This window comes from Bemisia tabaci, chromosome 4 (assembly GCF_918797505.1).
Source record: "Bemisia tabaci chromosome 4, PGI_BMITA_v3".
Taxonomy (NCBI): Eukaryota; Metazoa; Arthropoda; class Insecta; order Hemiptera; family Aleyrodidae; genus Bemisia; species Bemisia tabaci.
This window is the reverse complement of record NC_092796.1, coordinates 12,550,589-12,575,544: the sequence shown is the minus strand read 5'-3', so window position 1 is coordinate 12,575,544 and position 24,956 is coordinate 12,550,589. Positions and strand designations below refer to the sequence as shown.

Sequence of the window (24,956 nt, the reverse complement as noted above, 5' to 3'; positions counted from 1 at the left end):
TGACATGCAGAGAAAATTTTATGTTGCAATTTGTTTGGTATGGAATGTCATAGGCATTGCCAATAAAATGTGTCTTAAGGTGACGATGCGCCCGAAAACGTCAAGAACGTTTTTCGAAATTTAACGATTCATTACCCTCTAGCGTTCAAACTTTCTCAATGGGTCACTTCTTGGAATTGAGTGGCTAAGTTCCGTTTTATCGTTTCTAAGTTTCGCTAATAAACTAATATTTTTTCCATCAATTCATGTTCAGGTGGACATTGTGCATCGAATATTTAAGCAAATTGCCGTCGAATCACAAAGAAAATTCATAAAATTTTTCAGCAGAAAATTTGTAACCGTTCCTGATTGATGCGTAATTTGCGAGGCAATACTTCGCAACGTTGCAATTGATCAAGGGGCTTTAATCCCCCAATTTCTGGCTGATCTACATTATGCGCAAAATATAGCAAAATTGGCCCTTTCCAGCCTTGCTGTATTCAATTCATTTTTATTCCATCTGAAGACCTCTTTCGCCGTGACTATCACAACTAAATGCTTAAAAATGTTTGCAAAGCATTTGAAAGAGGGAATTTTCACCGTTCTGCGCGGATATCTGAAAACATATTTCTCTCTTAACTTTGAAGGGAAAAAACAGAGAAAGAGAAGAAAACAGGTTGAAAAAAATTTTAAATTGAAAAGGTTTTATTCCGTAAATTACGATCATAAACGCTAAAACTGTACAAGAAATTCCCGTCAGTTATATTCGAATGAGTTCTCTGTGGTGAAATTTTCATTGACAGTAAAGGCTACGTCACCATGTAAACTCCATGACGATTTTACGAGTAAGTACCGATGTATTTATAAAGTTTGAGTAAAAACTTGCTCCAGCCACCGACCGATACCGATCAGCAGGAATATCAATCATATTAGGAATATGAATTCAAATCCATGTAGTTAAAACACGGAGGGATTCTTCTGTGCCGTTTAGTTTTTAATTTAAGATTAATTTATTGAGGAATTGTTATGAGAAGATGATTTAAAAAAGTTTTAAGTCATTCAAAGTGATGAAAATAACTGGATGTCCAGATCTGATATCGTATTTATCGGTAAATTTTAAAATCACACCTTAAGGTACTTTTATTTTTTTTAAACCCAAATATCTTTGGAGTTTCAAAACTTATGATGCAAACCTGATAGGTCCAGTTTTGATGAGAAAACAATCAGGAGAAAAGCTGGAGATACTTCACAATAACGGGCCAATCATTAAAAAGAATCGTGAGGAGAACGAGTTTAAATGATTTTAAAACCAAAGTAAAGCACAGTGTTTTTGAAACTGAGTCGATTTAAGAATTTGAACTATTTCAGGTACATCAAGTGCATGTCTGCGTTAATTTTTTTTTGTAGGGCGTGATAATGAAGTTATTAACAGTTTATTTTCATGTCGAGGAGGCGACAAATATATGATATAATAAAATTTTGGATACATATAGATAACACATTTAGAAAAATATATCAGTGCAGATTTCGCCATTTTCTTCAATGGGGCTTAAGTACGACTAGTAAAAATGCTCATAGAGGTTATTTTTTCATGGAGAGAAGAGGTGTTTTCTCAAAGAGGAGCCCTAAACAATTTTTAGACTTCTCCTGAGCCGTTGAATCTTTGGGATTACATCTTTACCAAAGTGTTTGATTCGATTTTATTTTTACACCCTTTGGTCAAGATTGGAGGATCTCCCTCCCAGCATATTCTAATTTATACATATATTAACTTCGTCTAATCATCGTGCACGGTGAAAGTGTGAGATGCATTAGAAGATTATTAATGATGACATTGGTCTCTACGTGTTCTTTTCACTTACAATAAATACGACAATTCGAGCAGCAAGTTACCCTGACCACGAGCCCGAAAGAAGATAATCAATTATAACAGAAACTAATCGAATTATCAAATTTTAAGTTCATTTATCAATTTTTTGTTCTTTTTAAATTGAAAGGTTATTCGCGTGGTACTTAACTGTGCGATGCCAAAGATGTCTTCGGCACCATTTATTTTTTTCTTAAAATAGAACAAAGCAAGAGAGAAACAAAAATAAGGTTGTATTCATTTATAGCTCAGGCAATCAGCAATCGCCGACAATTTGCAAGCACTATGCTAAAAAAAAGAAAAAAGAAAAAAAAACCATGCAAATTCAGAAATAAACAAACAAGACAGAAATTCTGATTTGTATAGTTGGAGCGGAAAAATACTGTTTTTACTTAATGAATGCATGGTGGCACCCGGTACACTTGCGTGTGCGTGTGGTGAAATCAGTAACCGTAGTTGGGTTTGGTTCGGATAGACAACTAAACTAACTGGATTGCAGATCAGAGAGTCTCACGGGGAAATGAAGGCGCTCCAAGCAAAGATCATGCTTTTAAAGTTCCTCGCCGGTGCAACCTCAATCATTCTGATGAAAAAGATATACAATTAGACGAGCAGGCAACCCGCATGCAAATTACCGGCGATTGATGATTGCTCGTGAGATTTAGACTGAAATTTTTGAAGAAAAGTTCTTGAAAATTCATCAAGCAATAATGCGCGTGTTTAAATTTCCTCAAGAGGTCTTGCAGCAAGACTAACTATATTCTGGAGTAATTTCACCCTTTTTTATTCCTAAAAAATATAACACTTATGAAAATGAAAAAGGAACGTAAGTAAATAAATTAAAACAGAGGAAATTTGCTTCTCTCTATATCCCAATCTCTTGGTGCTCAGAGGGTCGACAGAGTGAATACCGTTCCTTACGCAACCATTTTTGAAATTAAGTGACGTCACTTTAAACCAAATGCTACCTGGCACAGCCAGTCTAACATTTTCTACGGGTGAGAGGTGCCAATTTACAGTTTATTAAAATCACAGGATTATGACCCTCCGATTCCTCACTTACTTTTCGCTAATTTAGGCTCGAGTTGGCGGACACTAACGTACAGCACCATTTTGAAACAGAATCGTATATTTTGAAGAGAGCCGAAGTAAGACACGCCTAAATTTCTGAAAATCGTGAAGGCTTGCACCAGAGCGCGATGCAGCGACCATCAGCGTAATTTCTGACACCTAGTTGAGTGGTCCGCACGATGAATCAGATCATTTGCTGCGTTATCCAGGTTATCCAGTTTGTTCAGGCTATCCTGGTTTTCCGGATTACGCTGAGGACTTGTCTTCTGTCGTCACGGCCGTCACTCCAGACGCGGCTGACGCAGAGTCGCCTCCTTGTTGCTCGACACTGCCGCAGACCAGACTTGGGAATTTCTTGTTCAGTGCAGCACGGAATTTTGGGTGACTGAAATATTGAGAATATATTACATGAGAATTTCTTGCCTCAGTAAGTGTCCAACTCGAAAAAATGGGGGAAAACTCGATATCTACATTGTTGGAACATGGCTTTTGAGGTTACGTCCGTTTTTATTTTCCCCATTTTTTTTTTTTTTTTTTTTTTTTTTTTTTTTTTTTACAAAATTACTTGTTTCAGCCGATGCCTTTTGATGAAATCTTTATATTTTATTCTCACACTGAAAAAAAAAAAAAAATTTACGGGCTGTATAGACATACCGCCCGTTCCGGGTTCTGGAGCCGTAGCTGAGATTGCTCCGGATGCTACGCCCGGAACTTTCGGCCTCTGAGCCCAAAACGCGCACTGTATGTCTATATAGCCAGTAAGTACGGCTTCCACAAACGGAGTTTTTTTTAGTGCACTTAATTATTTTATTATTATTATTTTTATTTTTTTGTAATATATATTTTCCTTTAACATTGAAAATATAGGTAACCTCGTCGTTTTCGAAAAATACCCAACACCTAGAAGCAATGGTCAAAATCATTCATAATTAAACTTTTAAGTATCGAAAAGTTTCATATTTTAGGCTATGACACCCTCTTAGGAAACTTATAGCGAGAACTTGAATTTTCCCTCCACGAAAAATCTCTGGCTGAATACAATTTTTGCTTCTTTCGTTCTCTGAAATTCTTTTGTCTCGGAGTTGGAAACTTTTCGAAACAAGCGATTCGTGTATCAAAGGAAAAATAAATTAGACACATTCCACGCCCCCCCCCCTCCCCTCACCTCCCGACTTACATTTTGTAATATCACATCCTACAAGCGTTTTCTATTTAATTCATTGATTGGCTCAATATAATTAGTTTAAATTAAATTTAGTTCGTTAATTTAATTATAATTATAAGTTGTGTAAAAATTCCAGTTTCCTGGCAAGAAATACCCCCTGATACCGCGTTTAAGAATCTAACTAACATGAGCCAGGAAGCCATTTTAGGCCACGACCGCCATCTTGGATTTTGAGAGTTTGACAATTTGACCGATGATTCGAGTTTCCCGTTGAAAAAGACCAACTGGTAACGAGTTTCATTGGAATCGAATTAACAGGAACTGAGATAGCATTTCAGACAGCGTTCGCTATTTTGGATTTTGGAATTTTAAAAGTTGGACTTAAAACGCAAGATGTCCAAAATCCACCATCATTTTTCATTCTTTATGATCGTCAATAAAAAAAACAAAACAAATAAATAAACAATCAAACAAATACTACTGATTCATACAGTTTTAAGATCACCCCTGTTCCCTGTTATCTCTCCTTTAAATAAATTAAAACGCAGGATTATCCTAATTCTAAGCTCAGATTCGGGTTTCTCGTGAAAAATCGATGGAAATTCATGTATCGCACGCTAGCGTAGCGTGAAGGAAAGAGGCTTAACGTGTGAGTACAGATTCCACCATATCAGTTCAACGCAACGTGGCAACATGGTTGAGGCAACAGCTGAGTGCGTAGGCGGATGAGTAAGAAGAATTATTTATCTTCGCAGAAATTCCTCGGGACGAAACCGAAAGCTTGGCGCCGCAGCTGGCGCTAAGGGCAGATTCCACGAACCCGCGAGCCGCGACCGCTGGCGGCATACCTCAAACGATAGTTTCTACGCATACGTTTACCCTCTTTTCTTCATGGTATGCTAACATATGATATATGAAATGGCATCGATTTTTCACGAGGAATCCGAATCTGAGCTTAGATTTAGGATAATCTTGCGTTTTAATTTATTCAAAGGAAAGATAACAGGGGTGATCTTAAAACTGTATGAGGCAGTAGTATTTGTTTGTTTATTTATTTATTTGTTTTGTTTTTTTATTATTTTCTTCATGCTATGCTAACGTATGATACATGAAATGGCATCGATTTTTCACGAGGAATCCGAATCTGAGCTTAGATTTAGGATAATCTTGCGTTTTAGTTTATTTAAAGGAGAGATAACAGGGGTGATCTTAAAACTGTATGAAGCAGCAGTATTTGTTCGTTTCTTTGTTTGTTTGTTTGTTTGTTTGTTTATTTATTTGTTTTGTTTTTTTTATTATTGTTTTTTTATGACGATCATAAAGAATGAAAAATGGTGTTTCCTGTTTCCATTATTCTTAACAACTTGCACATGAAATAGGTATAACGAAATTGATTAATAAAAATGGACAAAAAACACTGAGTTAGGTCCCATGCAATGCGGATGAATCGACCCAGTGTATCATCCGTAAACTACGTTTAATTAACCCCCCCCCCCCCCCCCCCCCCCCAATAAACTATGCAACGTTAAAGAAACCAAACGTCGAAACTATTCTGGCGTATGGATCACCTATCTCTCCCGAATTTTGACCCGGTTGGTAAAGCTAGGGTTAAGGAGATTCCGAGTTGAGAAACTTTCAAGGAGCATCTATGCCCCCATCTATGCCCCAACTGTTACCTAATTTGTAGCGCAGTTATTAGTGCATTAGTTAGAATTCTTACCGAATTCTTGCTAACTATGTAAACGCTCCCATAAAAATTTCTTATCTATGCTTTTTACCCATACTTAATGAGGATACGACTGTTTAACGCCTATGCATCTGAAATTAAACCACCGATAAATAAGGGCACGTGCCTAACCGCGGCATAGTGGTAGAGGGCATAGAGGTAGGTAATCAATTAGCCTCTTCTTGAGGACTTCGGGCACTGAGAGGCACAATCTGTGATACAACAATTCAAACTCACACGTTGCTGACATTGCATAATCTAGAGTTGGAAGGCATTTTTGGAACGCTGCTTCGTAATTTCACAAAGTCTCTGATTATATTTCCTCAATTCACAAATGGTTTTAGCCAGTGATAACCTAACCAATTCCAACGGTTCAAACGACTGTCTTCGCTTCCTCCCCTTGTAATACCGTTTAGTTTCTTTTACAAAGCAGTTTCGTCATTGCAAACACCTTTCTAATGGCTGAAACCGGAAAAATATAAATCTGGATAAATATATAAACCGACGATTTCAGTTGCAATAAAATACGTGTCTCGATTGCAACGTTTAATGTACGTTTTGTGAAGAAATTAAACAATTTCTTCACACAAAAAAACCAATGGGTGTTATCTTTCGAAATTCGTAGAGAATTTTTTTACAGGACGAAAAATAATGTTCGTTGGTTTTTCATTGAACGGATAGAATACTGTACTAAAACTGTCACAAATCGAGATGAGTGTTTTGTGACTTTCACCGTAGATATCTTACCGTATTAGCAAATCGCCCCGTATAATTTTTAAATTGATAACTTACCTAATAGCATAAACAATTGGGTTATAACAGGCATTAGCTTTGGCGAACACTGAGCTCCAGATGGTCGTGAGTGGGCTTAAATTCAATAAGTCAAAGACACCGGAAAAGTTGATGATACCGTAAGGCGTCCACGCCAAAAACCATAGCGAAATCGTCATCAAAGCGACCTAAAATAGGAGAGACAAAATAAGACTACCGAGTAGAGAACTCGTCGATGTGTGCGGGATTATTGTTCGATCTTAGGGGAATAGTTTTAGAAGAGGAGGCACTTTTCTTGTGAAACAGTGAATCACATTTCGTGTGAATAAGGACTTTCCAACGAATCAATGGCCATCGGACTATGACTGCTACAATTTCCAGAAACTTTGCTGCTTTATTTTGTCCACTTGTGTCCGGATGATCTTTCAGGCGACAAAACTCAACAAATATTAATTTGGAAAATCTGAGAAAAATCTGGACATCGCGTCGTATTGTCAGCTGTACTTATTTTTGTCATCTTTGCTCACATGCCTCATGCAATTAATTGGTCTAGACCGTCAGGGCAAAAAAATGTTGGCACTTCCGAGTAAACTATACGTATGCTTTAGGATAAACAAACTATACATGCTGATAGCTCACAAAAAAAACCTTAACTACTTTTCTATACTAATGTATGTTAAGAAATCTTAGATTAATTTTTCATACCGGATATTTCTTATGACAAATGTAAAAGCACGGATAAACACTGTTTCATACCTGGCCCTGATCAGGGCTAGGCATGAAACAATTAATTTCAAGTCGATAAATCAATTTTTTTTTTTTTTGGGGGGGGGGGGAGGGTCAACTAAGGTAGATATTGCCATCTAATTTCTCTCATTATACTTGAACAGTTTTCCTATAAAAAAGACATTAACCCCATTTGGAATCCAATAGCATGTACTCTTTAAAAAAAATTATTAAATTAAAAGGCATTGTTTCAGCAACGAATTATACACGCCTTAGGCACAGCCCTGGAGCATAACTACAGCTGCGGTCTTCGAGTCAAGTTTTTTGACTCGAAAAGTTTGTCGAGAGTTATGTTTTAAAATTCTCCGTTACCTTGGCTAATTTATATTCTGCACTCGTGTTGTTTCCGTCCGATCGCAACGAGGCAACATTCATTTTTTTTGCCTGCTCCCTCATTTGTTTCTCGTGAGTAGCAACTGCCTGTTTAAAACAAGAGAAACAAAGAGATGAAAACAATAATCCGGAGAAAAGCTGGCTGTGGTCAATGAACTGTCTGACTCTATCTGCACCTCCGAAAAGTCTTGAACTGAGAAACAGATTCCCTGAATATTTATCAAACGTCTGTTTGGCAATACCAAACATCTGTAACAAGGTTAGAGATTACCGGAGGGGGGGGGGGGTATAAAGCCAGACTGTCTGGAGCCTGGACCAAAGGTTTTTCTTTATTTTATTTTTTTTATTTTTTTTTAATCGGGATAGATTGAGATTATTTCATTGAGGAGGTGCTAGGTAGGTATAACGTTAAATAAGCAATTTTTTTTGCAACGGGGCATACAGCAACACGAAGTGAGACCATTGAAATGAAAATATGTACACTTTGCTCTTTATCGACGGTGAAAGTCGGCAATCACATAACTCGTTTGCGGTGTCTGAAAATCTCCGTCTCCACGTCATTTTTTTAAAGGAGAACAAATTGATATTATTTCTTGAAGTTTTTGCAGAATTTTCTTCGCATTGAGAAGAAAAATCATGACAGTTTTAAAGAATTGCCGTTGAGTAGTTTTCCATTTAAAAAATAAAGTATGACAGGAAGTCTGCGACGTCGCAAACCGAGTTATATGATTGCCGACTTTCACCGTCGTTATTGTGTGTCTATGTGTCATTGCTAAAGGACGTATCAAAACATGCAAAAAATCTTACTTTAACGATGTGATAGTATGCCCAGATGATGGTTAGTAACGGCGTCATATAGACACACGACGCGTAGCAGATCAGATAGCTGATGCTGTTCCAATCTTTTGAAAAGTAATCAGTACCACATGCAGTCATGTTACCTTCCGGAACGTATCTGTGACAAAACATACATAAACTCTGAATAAGTGTATGCTGAATATTGCACACTTCACTTCGGAACGAAACTAAAATGCACTATATGAAGCTGGTGCTAGGCTTTCTGGAGCTGTAGGGCGATTATTGAAATTGATAGACAAAGCAATAGACAAAAAAGAAGCAGGGAAAACGGATTGATCCTAATGGTAAAGGCGGGTGGTTGGTAATGGCCTGAGGAGGTAAAAAGACGGTAAAATAGTGCTGTATCCACAATGTTTTCCGGGGAGATAAGACCAAAAAAGTTCAAAAATTTCAATCAGAATAAAAAACTTTGAGCTGTAATGAGTACCTTGTTTTCTCCGCAAAATAGTGTAGACCCAGCACTATTTTACCACCTTGTTACATTTAGGTCGGGCCACGATTTTTAGGATATTTTTTCTTGCTAAGGAGGTAATAAACTAACTAACGGCAACCTACAAATATTGGTCAAAAATGTCAAAAAATCTGTGTGAAATATTGAAGAAAATTCTTTGGAAACTAAAAACACAAACGAACTGAAAACGAATCCTGTGCATCATTCTGCTAAAAACTTCGAATTCGTCTCTTGATATCAAATGTTAAATGAGCATGCAAATTGTGTGTATTTTTATCATTTAGATTTCAAAGAATGTGTCCTTACACGAGAACTCGAGAGGATTATAGAAACATAAATCTGAATTTCGTGTAAAATGTCAAATAATTTCTCAATGCGTACCATTGAGCTACCATTCTGAAACTGTACAAAAAGAAATATATAACGGCAGTGAGAAGCGATTTATCATATAAAAACTCGTAATCACCTGTTCCATCCGAAGAAGGGGGCTAACGTCCAAATGAGAGCATGACACCAAATGAGGAACAGTTGAAATAGTGATGATTTTATTGTTAGTGGTTTTGCTGATAGACCCTGAAAACAGAAGGCTCCTTTGAAATTTAATGCGAATTGTGGGTACATTGTTCGTTTAATAGACACAACGTAATTAATAGTTAATCAAAGTTAATAGAACACATAAAGACTCATGGTACTCCCAGAGCCCAAATACCGCATTAGCACTGGAAATACTTCACTGAAAAAAAATTCTCGGCGTTTTTACCACGGTCCGTTGGTACCTTTACCATCTCACTTTTTTTACCAATTATTGGTGATTTTACTAAGACAGACTGGTAAGTTTACCTAAAAACCGGTATTTTTACTGCTTTTTCAGGTAAGAATACCACTTTTATTGGTAATCAATTCCCGGTAACTTTGCCGTTTTATCTCGGTAATTCTACTACAGTCGATAAAAAATATTGGCGTTTTTACCAAGGTACAGTAAAATTACCGAGAAAGTTCAATAATTTTACTGAGATTTCTCGGTAAAATTACCAATTCCATAAATGGTAATTTTACCAAGAAAAAACTGGGATCAAATAGAACCCTGAATTCTTGGTAATTTTACCCTTTTCTTAGTAAATACATCGAGATTTTTTTTTCAGTGTTGGCTGGCGAAACAGTTGCATTGCACTTTTTGGTCACTCACGCAGCACGGAAAAAACAACTTAGCGCTGGAAAATTTAAGATCAATAGAGCCAGCTGACGGCAGTAGTGTTGAGACCTACAACTTTAAGGTTCAGCAATTCAGCCCCACAGACTGTAGAGTCCAGAACTACTGCCGTTACAGCTGGCTTCATCTGATCTAAAATGTCAGGATTCAGTGCTAAGTTGTTTTTTTCCGAAAACACGAGTTCTTTGAGTTAAAGGATACTTCGTCTGCACAAAAGGCAACGCTGCAATTAAGTTGACGTGTAAGAGAGAAATAATCAAAACCCCACTTAGTGTCGCATACGACGGATACGATTCGAATTTCATTACAACGCCTGGATGCAACTTTTCGAGCTCAATGGATGTCCGTGTTGCATACGCACGGAAGAGAAGGCGTCTTGACTTCAGACACTAGCCGCCTCATCAGCGGCGCCCAGTAGAGCAAGTCGAGAGCGGAGTTGGACAAAATTTGGAAACATTGAAAACTCATATCGATGCCAATACGGAACTAAGAGGGCTCAAAAGTGGTTTTATTGATTTTTTCTTGAAGTTTCCTTTGCAAACAAAACCCACACATGTATAATATGAAGAAATTGACATCAAAATGTGTAATGGACCACTAGACGAAGTACGAATTTCAGCATATTGATACATGTTTCTTATCCAAAATTTCACGTAAAACACGATGCACACAACGAAAATGACCGAAATCAACTCCTTCCGAAGATATTTAATGATTCTTGGTGCCCGAATTGAAACCACCCGCTCGCATGAAAACTCAATGCTCTACGTGATTCACATCGCGCGCTAAACGTCATGATAGTCTCTACGATATACAAATCTGGCAACCTCAATCTTGACGCTTTGGCTCAGCTGTGGCATATTGCTTATAGTTTGAACAATACGTGATGGAACACATGAACATTGCTCGACTGAGAAGCTTGCTGAAACCGTTATAGTGCGCGATTTGATTCACATAGAGCTTTGTGTTTCTTGTGAGCGGGCAGTTCAAATTCCTCGTAACGAATGTGAAATAAAAACGTGAATATCTTCGCTAGGAGTTGGTTTAAGTAATTTTGGTTGTATGAATTGTGCTTTGCGTGAAATTCTAACTGGGAAACATGTATCAGAATGCTTAAATTCGTACCTTGTCTAGTGGTCCATTTTAGTCGAAAATGTCATGTCATACCTCTCTGTAAGGCTAGCTCGTTTCATTGTGCGGCGGGCTTTACATCAAGGATCTAAAATGGCAATATACCTTCAATTCTTCATTTATACTTTGAAGACATCTCTTAGGCATGAATAATTGCTCTACAAATCATGTTCAGCGGCCAGCAAATCGCGATATCAAAACTATAGCAAGAAAGAAACTCTGATGTATACACAATCCTACGCCAGTACTGCCGTGCTAAAGGAAAACGCCGCATGGACATTCGAGAGTTGTCGAATTTCCTTCGATGAAATGTATATGTTGAGTAAAGCTATGGATATTTTTCCCTTGATTTTTCAGGAACTTTAGGTGAAATTGCGAACAATAACTTATCTGAAAGTTTGGACGAAATATATTGACAAATTTTTTCTGAAAATTCGTGATGTACTGCAGGAAATTTCCCAACGCCTGAAGGCTCATACGGCGTTTTTCCTTGGCACGACAGCGTAAGTAAGAGTCCTGCCATTTGCATGATGCATTTCGGTCACTCAGTGTTCAGAGGAGCAAAAAGATGATTAGAATGAGGGGTTAAGATCAGTGATGCATTACAACTAAGTTCACGAAATTGTATGAGCAGGGCCGGATTTAGGGGGTGGCCAGTGGCCACATGGGCCTTGGCCCATGGCGGCAAATTTAGGGGGCGGCAAACTTTGCAATTTTTTTAAATGTAGGTGTAAAGAAAATCTGATTCAGAAAAAAATTACAGACGAGATGAGGCGACAAAATATCTCATTTTCTGGGAGTATATTAATTTCTAATTTTGTCGTCTTTCGGTGATACCAAAGACTGCGCACCTTTAATTAGTCACGTTAAGAGAGAAACCAAACACGCAATTTGGCCTGGAGCGGCGCGGCGCAAGGAGCAATGATGACGAGGACTTGAGATGAAAAGGAGAAGCCCTCGGAGCGGCGCGGCGCGGCGGTCGGCAGGTAACACATATTAGCGCCTACAAGAGTGTATGAATACTTCACGCATTGCGTGCATTTGCGGTCAGCGTGAAATGCGCAGCGCTTACAAGAATGTATGAATATTTCACGCATTGCGCCAAACACAGTGCGGTTAGCGCGGCGCGGTGGCGGAAGTTAAAATTATTAAATCACATTTATGTTTGTTCTTTCATAATTTGTTCGTTTATTTCTTACAATTGGAAGGTCCTGTCCACACAGAGATGGGTTTACGGAACTGAACTTTCGCGCAAAGTTCAGTGAACTTTTGCCAGTAGTATTGACAGGGCTTTCGCTAAAAATGTGTCCAACACAAATGAACGCGTCTTTTGCACCCCTCCTCCTCCGGCACGTTCACGTGATGGTTTTTTTATGTTTAAAAACGAATAAGAAGGGCGGCAAAATACAGGCGGCCCATGGGCGGCAAGTAGATAAATCCGGCCCTGTGTATGAGGCAAAGGATGGTGGCTAGTCAGCACGGTTTGAACTGCTGTGTGTGTAATACTAATATTCTGGAAAACACTGAATTAGCCTTACCTTCACTATGACGTTGTATCGATCAAGAGCAATCAGTACCATTGACCAGATTGATACGCAACCGAATAATGAACCGAACATGCCGTACAGTTCACACGCAAACGCACCTGTAATATTCAATAAAAACAGCTAAATTATTTTTTGCTTATTGCCGAAACATAAATATTTTTAATTACATTTAATAATATGTTCAAAGAAACAAGCACTTAAATACCTAGGGCCGAAAACTTAATTCCATAGCAAATACGCTCTCAACAGAATTTCACAGTGTCATTATAAAAAATGTTCAAAGTCGAGTCAAAAATGGACGGAGTTAAACAGAAAGGAACCAAGCCACATCGGGATCGAATCGAGAAAAAGAGGTTTAAAGTTTGGCTCCTGCATAAGACTCAATGTAAAAGATAAACTTCAAGTTCAATTTCAGCAAAATTTGCTCCAACAAAAACTTTGAATTTTTGCCAATAGATAGTAGAGCAGTGGTTGAGTTCAATACCACTCATAACTCAATTTTTTTCTAAAATGTGGGTTGGTTCCTTTCTGCTTAACTCAGTCAAAATTGGAACCAAGTAATTTGTCCGTTCAAGTTTTACACATAAACCAAAGTTTACTGGAGTCAGCCGTGGTAATAAACTAATTTTGGAGAGTTGTAGGTACGTTTAAATATACCTTCCCTAGAAACCTAGCGCTCTAAGTTAGGAAAAATGATTTTAATGAATACGAATTCAATTTAGGTACCTATTTAATGCACATTCATGTGTGTTTTCAACAGTGATCCATTTCGCTGATGGTAAATTTTTTTTTTTCGTATTTTCCCCCCTTTTTTCATCGCGCAAAATTCTGAATCGATTGCTTCTAACGTGAACCATGGAATCGTGCATTGCTTTTTCCTGATTTGGTTTTGGGAATTTAAACATAAATTCACCATATTTTGAATATTTCCACGAAATAATCGATTCAGTGATGCATTGATTTTTATTCGTTTGGAGGCTCAATAATTTAATGAATTTTTCATAACACTCTTTTGACAAGGCGAGAGCCTATTAATTATCATTCGATGTAAAATAAACAATTTTGAAGAAACACTCCCTTGATTCCTTTAGGATAATCTTTCAAAGTGAAACTTTCTATTTTTTCCTATCAAAGTAGAGAGGATGAATATCTTTTTTTAAAATAATACATCTATCGCTTTTTTACGAGCTGCGCGTACGGATAAATTTACGAGACAACTATTTGTCAAAGTAACCATTGTTTTTGCGAAAACCTAACACTACATATGAAACGGATGGAAGGAAAGTAAGACGTGTGATGCTCATTTTGGAAAACAAGAGGTTGTTACGAAAACTATTATTTGGTAAAACGAATATGTTGATCAGATAGTTACTCACCCAAAACCCACGTTCCATAATAAGAATTGTAGGCCATCGTGGGTGCCATTGTAAACATCATACAGAAATCTGAGAAAGCTAAATTGACTACGAGGAGATTTGATGGTGACCTTAGTGTTTTTGTACATGAAAAAATGTATACGACCATGCCATTTCCGAAAAATGAAACTACAGCCAAAAATGCTATAAATATTCCTAAAATTGTATGCCATAGTGGATCCATGGGAGGATATTGGTACCTGCAAAATACAATTTTAGCAGAATTAATTGCTAATTGCGTGTTAACAAATTTAGATAGGAGATACCTATAGAAACCATTTAAAAATCTCTCTCTGCAACATCGAATGCATTACTTATAAAGGTGGATAACTTTCCTTTGAAATATAAAAAAATTGATCAGATTTAATCAATATATGGTAAAAATGCTAAAGTATGATCAAAATTTGAAAATAATTATTGATAAATTTACCCCCCCTTCCTCTCTTATACCCATGTCTATCGAATAGTCCATGTCCATTACAATGAATAGACTTCCATGCATTTTGCTATGTTATAATGTCACCGTTTGGAAATCTGCAATTACTGGTATTTCCACGCGAAGAGCAGTTTAACCAGTGGCGTGGCGTGAATTGCGATATATCGATTGTTATGTAATTTAAACCTATGGTAAAGAATCGATTATTAAGGTGTTCGCTGCGAACACCCTGTTTATCGATCCTTTCCCATAGTTTTAAATGGCATAACAATCGATATATCGCAATTCACGCCACGCCACTGAGTTTAACGATAAGCAGCGGAAACATCGGTGGAAAATCGGCTGGTTGTGGAAGTTTCTCCCTTTGGATTTATTACTCTTTCCAATTTTATATTCCAAATTCAGGTATTAGAGGGAAAATAGAAGTTCTCTCACCAGTGCGCATCCATCATGTGCAAAATTTCTGGTGGTGCTCTGTCTATGATGGATTCGTTGCCGTATCCGCCTCGGCTGTTCCATGGTTGGTTGTACGCCTGGTAGTGTGGTTGCGATCGATATGACATGTCTAAAACACACGAGAATCACCTTATTAAAGTCGTCACTCACTTTTTTTTTTCCCATACAAAATGACTTGTTTTAGCCGATGCTTTTTGATGAAATTGAGAATTTGCATGAACATTTTATTGCTTTATCTACAAGTGCTGAAAGAGCTGATTTCGCGGTATTTTTTATAATTTTTTTCGGATATGGGAAATAGTACAAGAATAGATTTAAACGTGAGAAAATGCACCGCCTAGTGACATCATCTGGCGGCATTTCCCATTTAAACACATACATTTTAACAAATTAGATAATTTTGTCATATCTTCTCCAATAATTATTCAATTCATGAACCAAGGGCATCCTCGTGTTCAGTTCACTCAGCAGTTTCCACTTAAATACGAAATTCATCAAATTTCAGACACCTGCAAATTCTCTATTATTATATTTTATTCTAATACTGAAAAAAAAATTTACGGGCTGTATAGACATACCGCCCGTTCCGGGTTCTGGAGCCGTAGCATTGCTCCAGGTGCTACGCCCGGAACTTTTGGCCTCTGAGCCCGGAACGCGTACTGTATGTCTATGTAGTCCGTAAGTACGGCTTCCATGGACGGATTTATTTTTTCAGTGCACGTAACTATATTTCGGCATTACACCCTCTCCAAAAGGCATACAAACCTGGAGAAAATATATGCATTGACTTGGGTACATGTTTTATCAATGGATATCAATAAACTTGGTCACAGGATTGGGCTTTCATGGTTTAAGCTCGTGCATCAAAAAAAAAAAAAAGCCGACGAGACCCTGTTCAAAAGTCGACACTGTTACAAATTTTGGAGTGGAATCCGGGTGCAGTAGCATCTAAAGTTGATTTTGATCTAGGAAAACTCGAGTTATATGAATACGGAAGGATAGTAAGTGTTCTTATAGAGTGGAGTAAATTCTCTTTTGTAGAGTGCACTTTCCTCCAAGGTGGAGCTCTCCGCACTGCTGTGGAGCAAACCTCACACCTTTCTCATTTCACTCGAGTTTTCCAGGAGCAAATTAACCTCCGCAGTGAACTGCACTCCGCTTTTCACCCCAAGATTTCTAACAGTGCAGTTAATACGTCCAATAAAATCGGAATTATCGATCATTTCGAAAGGAGTTGCCTCTAACTTAAGGTACTGACCTTAAGTGGCCAATTTTGTATTCTGAGGAGTCTCCGTCAGGCCTCGTGCTCACTATTTTAGAAAAAATACTCCTCCTCATTGAACTTGTTGAGTAATTTTTAATTCTTGCATTTTTGAAAAGTAGAGAAGACACTTAAGTCGTAAGAATTTGCCGGGAATTTTCCACAACATTTACCCCCAAGAAACGAATTCGAGGTTGCGTATTTTGAGCTCCCGTTTAAAAGCGCCTTCGCCGCGAGAAAGCCAAGGTGGCGTCCAAAATTGTCCCTGCAACCGCACTCTCCTTTCGACCGGGGGGTCCGGTGTACCTCTACCGTAATCCATGGTCCGTGCAATAATAATTACTGCAGAGACCATGAATCGCGGCACAGGGGGCGTGTGGTTCAAGGGAGAATGTGGTAGCAGGGATGATTTCGGACGCCATCTTGACTCCCTCGCGGCAATTAACTTTTAAATTGGAACTCAAAATACGCAACTTTGAACTCGTTTTTCGTGGTTCATATTAATCCTCTGAATTGCTCTCTTTACTTTTTAAAAATTGAAGAATTGAAAATTATACTGAACAAGCTCATTGTACGTTCATGTGCCTTTTAGTTGGGCGAACAGATTACATCCATCAAGGGAAGAAAACACATATTTCATAAAACTGACTACTGAGCTCCAAACTCATTTATTGACTACGTAAATGGTATAAAGAAAAATAATTTTGTAATTCTACAATTTACAGGACTATTCTCTACGTGCACCATTGTTACTTTCATAAAATCCTTCAGAATCACGAAAAGCCCTTTGGTGAAGTCTTATATTTGGACGTATTTCTGCCAAACGGAACTATGTGCGTTAAGACAGGAGCCCTGAGACCCATAAGAATACATGCATAACAGGGCTCACGTCATAATGCACATAGTTCCGTTTGGCAGAAATACGTCCATTTAATTCTCGCCTCGTATTTAATTAGGCAGGAAATCTGAACTTTCCCAGAACTAAAAATTGAATCACGGCAAAGGCTAAATTTGGTACAAACAAAGAATATAATATATTAATAAATAGCTTTTCTCGAAATTCATGATAGTCATCATCATGCAGCGCAATTTTTCAGTGTGCAAACGAAAAATAAAAATATTTACTCTGATTGATATTTTAAACTTTCCTACGTCCCATATTACGTTTGGAAAGAATTCTTCGTTTCCTAGTTTCATTGTAGTGAGTGAACTGTTAGATGAGGTATGATTCTAAGTTTATCACACCCCAAGTAGCACAGATTGCAATAAAGTGAAAATACATTATAAACTTATAGCTATAGTGTCAGAGTGCTGTGTATGTTTACAGCCGTGCGGAGAGCTCCGCCGCGCCGCGCCGTGGAGCGAAGTTCACTCTACAAAGCGGCATCATTTTTGTAGTGTATGCAACACAGACATCTTAATAGGGTTTCAGGACATTCCGTTGACGATTTTTTGTCCGCGTACCTGTTTTGTCCAGTAAGTAACGTCCACGCATAAAATAAGCAACAGTGACTTGGTCCAAGCGTCATATTTTAGTCCGTAGGTATGTAAAATTATATTGACAATATCGAAATGAGAAAATTTAGAAAGAAGGAGGTTTTGTTATGGCAATTCATATTTTAAGTGAAAAGTCACTTTCTTCTTTTGATCCTTCTTTTCAAATTGCCATTGGTGAATATTTGGTTTTATCTCTATCCTTAAAATTTTCGATCTAAAACACACCTTATACTATTTTTTTTTTAAAATTTATTTATTTATTTTTATCAATTTAAATGAGAATAACCCATGCAGAGTGTGCAAACATTTCAAAATCATGAGTTGAAAAACGCTGACTCCTCGAGTTTGAATATTAGAGCTTAACACAGAGTGGAGCGGTGTGCTGTCAGCGCGGAACGCGCACTGGCGCCTACAAACCTAAGGGGATGCTTCACGCAATGCGCAATGCTTGAAATATCCAGTTAGGTTTGTAGGCGCCAATGCGAGTCTCGCGCTAACCAGCCGCCCGCCGGGCCGCGCCGCGCCGCAGCGTGGTACGATGCATGCCTCAAGCAACTATTTCTCAATAGCGGTGTTGCACTGTATCATACGAAATTGAAGGCACTCCAATATATTAAGAATGACAGGCATCCCTTAAGAGTAGTACAAAGCATTCCTCGCAAAATAAATCAAGTTACTACGGCACAAAAAGAGAGCGGTAGTCCAAAAACTCACCAAGTCCTAGCATCCATATTTAGTAACGTTTAGATTGTTTCATTTCATTAGAGACAAAAGTTACTCGATTTGGGCAGAAACATTCTTGAGTATGCCGTCAAGAAGATTTAATTTTGAATAAAAATAAAATAGCTAAATGAAAGTGGGTTTCTGCTTGATGTAAATGGCCTTTCTTTTTATATAAGCATATTTTCTTCTATAGACAAGCGTTATTTTCTTTATTGATTTATAAAAAAATCTTATCGGCGGCATATTTGAGAATATTTCTGTTTGAATCAAGTCATTGTTACCTCTAATGAAATTAAAAAATCATCGACGGTATAAGTCGGCAATCACATAAATCGTTTGCGGTGTCTGAAAATCTCCGCCTCTTTGTTATTTTTTTAAAGGAGAACAAATTGAGATCAATCCTTGAAGTTTTTGCAGAATTATCTCCGCACAGAGAAGAAAAATCACGGCAGTTTTAAAGAATTGTCGTTGAGTAGTTTTCCGTTTAAAAAATAAAGTATGCGAGAAAGTCTGCGACGTCGCAAACCGTGTTATGTGATTTCCAACTTACACCGTTGTCATGCTAAACTTTATTGAATACATGAAACGAGGACTTGGTGGGTTTTTCGACCACCGCTCTTTTGTTATCGTCGTCATTCGATTTAATTTGCGAGGGAACGTGCTTTCGAAAAATGCCATCTATCATAATACGTTGAGGTGCCTTCAATCTCGTATGATACTGTGCAACACCTCCGTGGCGAAATAGTTGCTTGAAGCGCCGAGGCACGCTGGCGCCGCGCCGTCGCAAAGTAATCGTACACATGAAAAATCTAAGAACCTTAGCTGAGGCAAATCAAAAGATTTATTAGGTTCAGGTATGAGAGGATGGGATTTTCCTGAAAGATAATTAAGTCCTGTTGCACTGAAGAGGTGTGGAGAGTTTCGGTGAATTTTCCCTCATGGATTTGACGCTCCCCAATTTTCACCAAAAATCTCAATAATACATTTTTGTCCGTTGGACCAAACAAGCAAACCTTCATTCTTCCAAGACGTTTTACGTTGTCATACAAAAACGTCATGAGCTGTTGTCGTTTGTATTTACATGTGGACCAATAAACTTTGGATCTCAATTGTTAGGTGGACCAAAACTCCACAGCCGAAAAAACGCGTGGACGTAAACTGTTAGAAAAGCAGGTGCGCCGACAAAAAATCGTTGACGAAATTTCCTGTAACCCTTAAGAGCGCGTATAGTTGCATTCAGGCCCAGGGCCTGGCAGTCTACACTACCTCTCCTCCCGTGTACCAATTAGGTAATAACTAACGGAGTAAGCACTAGGTACTGCTCTAATGACTACAATTTCTAAAGTATTGATAACTTTTATAGTAAATACTAAATAAATCTTCTCAAATTTTCAAGCAATAATTACTTATTTAATCGGTTTTCTCTTTTCTTTTTTGTCGAATCATCGAGAAGAAAATTTGCCCCTGCCTACACTGATAAGTTCAATCACTGTCAGTGTATGTGACCGTCTACGCGAAGGCTGTCCACAAAATCTCAAAATAGAATCAATGACACCATAGAATGAAGGAATATTCTACAAAAATTTTGGAACACCTATCACCGAAAATGGAGTGGGACTGGGAGGAAGTTTGTAATTCGTGTAGAATGTTGAGAAAGTGATATTTAAAGCTACTATTTTCAAGGTACAAACTTGCCGGATTTTAATGCAACTTAAGTCCTTCTACTCACATCAAAATTAACAAAACCGCATGAAATGCATTCTGTTAGACACTGTGGTAGGCTTTTCATAAAATTTAATTTATAAACCATCCCGACAAAAATTACTCGACTCAAAAGTTGCAAGGACAGTTGAAAGACATGCAAGTACAAACAGCGTTCACCTTGAAAAGAGCTAACATTTTTAAATTATACTGCCTTGCTTTTTTCATGGTGGCGCTCGAATGAATTATCCTATGATATTAAAACTCGTAAATTATGTTCATTAAAATTTTGCATTCAATGCAAAATTTGCTTCATTTATCTAAAGTTCTGTTCAAAATCAAAATATACCAATACAGTTATTTTTGCTACCGTTTCCTCTAAATTTACACGGTAATTAGGGTAAATTAAAAATTAAGATAGGTCTAAAATCTCGAAATTTATTAATAGATAAAGATTTCGATCTTGTTACCATTTAAGAGTGAAAATATATCAATTTTTAGATTTTACATAACACCATGTTTTAAATATCTAGATGAAGATTTCAATATTGTTAATTTTTTTCTGTGATATGTCCGACAGTACATTACTTAATAGAGTTTTAAAAATATGGATCTTTCAGATGCATCCCTCAAAGATAAATTGTATCCCATCCGCATTAAATTATGATACATCATCATCATCATCACAAAAATAATAATAAAGGGGACCCTTTGCGCAAACTGAAGGCTCTTTAAAACCGGCAGCTCGATCTAGTTATAAATGTTCCCACTTTGAGTAACCACCATTTCAAGGCCTCGTCCACATGAGCGCGGTTCGCGGAACCTCGCGGGCGAACTTGTACCAGGAATTCATTATAACTTAGCTATACTAATTTAACTATTTCCTCGAACCCCAGTTCGCGGAACTAATCCACCGAAACTGCGCTCGCGTGGGACAAGGCCTAAAATGGCGAGACTGAAAATTCTGGTCTTGAAAAAATTAACGATTTTATAATATTTTTGATTATTTTTTATTGTTACTCCTTTTAGGGGTTACTACACGTGTACAAGAAAATTCTGAGAGGAAACGTTGTCAGTGAGATATTCTCTCAAAATACTCTGCTTCAATATCTATATTTTAAACATTTCTGTTCTTGTCGTACCCATTGAGTAGTTACAATTTTTTGGTAATAAATTAGTACCCTCTCAAAAAATATTCCTCAAATGTTTGAGTTGTATTGCTAAAAATCATGGTTAAACGTGTGTACGTAACTACAATGTAAACTGCTTGAGAAGTTTGAAAGAAACAAAAAATCGAAGCCTCCGGTGTATTAAAAGTCACATTTGTACCCTCTTTTATACGTCGAAAGAAATGATTATACATTTTAAACATTAATTTCTAGGATTATATGCTAAGTAGTAATTTTTTCTATGATAAATTTTTCAAGAGTCTATTTAACTCATGAAAAAATTACACTGATACTCATGTTACCAGGCTGTGAATTGAGCTTTTGAGGTCAATTTTTTTACTGAAGTTTTCTTTGAAACAAGCACTGCCCGGAATCACTTATGCCTCTGTTTTTTTTTACTCTAAAAAAATGTGACCTTACTGGGAAAAAGGATCTCAATTAACGAGGATAAATTTTTTTGGGGAGCAATTTTCATCAAGTTGGGTCCAAAAATTGGAATTTGAGTTTTTACAGAGAATGCTCTCCAGTACTCCGAAAAATATGCTGAATTATCTGATTGAGCTAAAAAAAGCGACGTGTATTATTGACCCGACCCCCCGCCCCCCCCAAAGTAGATAAAAAGCGCAGGAAAAGTGGAGTCTGACTTCACACTGCACTTGCACATCAGGTGCAATTTTTCATTCAACTGCCCACCCAACTATGGCACCTGCCCATCTTACTGCCTTAATGCCAATCCGTAAATTTCAATTCGGATTCAACAATTTTAAGCGCCAAATATGAATTGATATTAATTTAATTTCTTCCTTTCTTTCCTCTTAAACTAATTTTCTTGAACTTTACATGATTTCATTGAATGGAAAATTCGATCGGGTGCTAGACGGAAAGTGGATTAAAAATTGCGCCAAAGGTAGAATATGATTTTACGTCGAGAGGAACTTTTCTCTCTACTTTTCGCCTAGCTGCGGTACTTGCTGATACAATTAATATCTGTTAATGGAGAGCATTTTTTTAAAATTTTATTTGAACAATTTTGAACTCCGCATACAGGCGATTTAAGCGTAAAAACACGTTTCCTCAAAACTAATTCATTAAAGTTTGAAATTCCGGCCTGGTTGACATTTTCGGGTATTTTTGATATTATACTGTTTTTGGAAACTCCTATAAATTTTTGTATCAAAATCTCAATTTTGAGGTTTTCGCCACTTGGAACCCTCCTCTCGTAGACGGTCATAAATTTCACTTACCTCCTCCCTCACCAGAGGGTTCAATTACGAAAGTAAAGTAAAAACCCAGGAACAGTTGAAACACACGAAATCACACCCCTCGGTGTACAGTATCCATTCACTTGCTCGAAGAGCCTCTGAACAAAACCAATATAAATTGAAAACTATTCAAAACGAAGATGAAATCTAATTGAATCTATAACTAGTGATCACTACCGTAAGATGATATTTACTTTCGCGCTATCGGGGAATTCTGAAGAAAATCAAAAAGGCGGCTTTTGAACTACTTCAGACGTCGCGCTCCTGCACTCGCCAAGGGTGACGGGAGTACGGGTATTCTGTCGCCTGAAGCAGAATATCTCCGTTGCCACTCAAAGGCCGATCGGGTGGCGGGCGAGTCCTTTTATACGAGGACATAAATATGCGCGCCCGGGGATTCCAGAGCCGAATAGTTGCGCACGTTCCCCGCCCCCAGCCCCCCGCCCGTAATTAGTGGCCAACCCCTAGCAGTCATGAACTTGAATTTCGAGTCGTCTACAGGGTGTCTTCGTGGCGGGCTGCCCTAGATCTTGTCGCTGTAAACCACCCCATTGGCGCACAGGGGGTCGAGTCAATTGGAGAGGTCGCACATGACAAACGGACAAGAAAATGTATACATATTTTCCCTCTAATGGAGATGTTGCGTGGTAGAGGTACTTGCAATTTGACTGTTGATTCTCATGTAAAAGTTCGCGAGAAACACGATGATGCCACTGGTTTTCTCTGAAATCAACTCCCAAGTTCAAAAAAAGCTCTCGAGTCGACGCCAAAATGGAGGGGATATCCCACCCTACCCTGAGAGTCCACCTCTACATCAAGACGAACTCTCCATGCGAAGATAGGGAGCAAATACATTAGCAGCGATGCCGTGTTTTCAGTTTTAGAGTCCCCAAATAAAGTGGCAGCCCTGTCAATGTATTTGCTCCCTATCTTTGCATGGAGAGTTTGTTTTGATGTAGAGGTGGACTCTCAGAATAGCGTGGGATATCCCCTCCATTTTGGCGTCGACTCGAGAGCTTTTTTTGAACTTGGGAGTTGATTTCAGAGAAAACCAGTAGCATCATCGTGTTTCTAGCGAACTTTTACATAAGAATCAACAGTCAAATCGCAAATTCCTCACACATGCAACATCCCCATTATAGTAAAAACTGGAGCAGACAGTCTAGAATGATGACATGCAGTCCTACAGCATTCCTATTTAGTCTACGTCTTGTAGGCGCTAACATGCGTTTCGTGCTAACTGACTGACTGGCGACTGCACTGCGTTTGGCGCAATACGAGAAATATTCATGCAGTCTTGTAGGGCTAATATGGGTTTTGCGCCGACCGTGCTGTTTGGCGTAATGCGTGAAGTATTCCTACTGTCTTGCAGGCGCTGTATACGATTAATAATAATCGCGTTACTACTAATAATCGCGGCATCGCGCCTTCAATTTGGCAAATGCAACACGGACATCCATTAAGCACGAATAATTGTATCTCTGCGCCGTCAACAACTTCCTTTCCCTCGCTCTACTCACATACTGTGTTTGCTCCGTTCGTTTGTCTCAAACATGAAATCTGACGTATTGGAGGAAGATTCTGATACTGATTTTTTTTACCGAGTCTAGTGGTACATCATCATCAGATCATCAGATCATTTTTCTCAGATCCCGGCCACCACCATGTAGGGCTCAGGTTTCCATCGTTTTTTTTAAAATTTGTATCGTATTTCCGACTAAAAGTGACTCAGTTTTGAGTCGAAACGTCTCGGTGTTTTTAATTGTGTATTTTAGCCTTGTTCCCCCCCCCCCCCTGTTTTTCTACTGTCTAATGGTACATTGACTCTCTCCCCACTTAGTGTATAGAGTTTTTCCTAGTGTTCCAATTTTCTTGCAAAAGGTCGACGTACTGGAGAGAATAGTCGGACGAAACAAGGGATGATTTTTGTGTTACTCCAGTTTCATCTTCGTTTCCTTTTTTCTTTCCCACACCCCCTTCATTCATTTCCCTTTTCCCCTTCCACGTAGAGTCAGAAGTTCCTTTTCCTTTGCGGAGCTCGGATATTAATGAATCCAATTAAAACTGTCTCGCCCCTCCGCGTATGGAGATGTATCTTGGGTTTCAAGGCTGTGTTGTCTAGTCTTCCTGAATGTCGAGAA

At 38.1% G+C, this 24,956-nt stretch overlaps 1 protein-coding gene across 2 annotated transcripts; it reads right to left on the bottom strand.

Moving 5' to 3' along the window:
• Positions 1-662: 662 nt before the first annotated feature.
• Positions 663-23,169, bottom strand: Rh6 (Rhodopsin 6). 2 transcript variants are annotated; one of them, XM_072299350.1, is made up of 9 exons: positions 23,010-23,169; positions 15,182-15,311; positions 14,272-14,510; positions 12,887-12,993; positions 9,474-9,580; positions 8,506-8,653; positions 7,678-7,785; positions 6,601-6,767; positions 663-3,302 (listed from the first exon to the last, which is right to left on the bottom strand). In XM_072299350.1, the coding sequence occupies exons 2-9, from the start codon at positions 15,307-15,309 to the stop codon at positions 3,164-3,166; spliced, it is 1,143 nt and encodes a 380-aa protein (XP_072155451.1). In that variant the 5' UTR covers positions 15,310-15,311; positions 23,010-23,169; the 3' UTR covers positions 663-3,163. The 2 variants fall into 2 exon arrangements, with proteins under 2 accessions (XP_072155451.1, XP_072155452.1); XM_072299351.1 differs by lacking the exon at positions 23,010-23,169 and adding an exon at positions 22,798-22,947.
• Positions 23,170-24,956: the final 1,787 nt, after the last annotated feature.

What these genes read in the sequence shown, in the direction of transcription:
- Rh6 (XM_072299350.1), bottom strand. Translation starts at nt 15,309, where the DNA reads ATGTCATATCGATCGCAACCACACTACCAGGCGTACAACCAACCATGG. An exon ending in CACATGATGGATGCGCACTG is followed by an intron (nt 14,511 to 15,181) that starts GTGAGAGAACTT and finishes TGTATTTTGCAG; the next exon opens with GTACCAATATCCTCCCATGG. An exon ending in CCAATTGTTTATGCTATTAG is followed by an intron (nt 3,303 to 6,600) that starts GTAAGTTATCAA and finishes TCAATATTTCAG; the next exon opens with TCACCCAAAATTCCGTGCTG.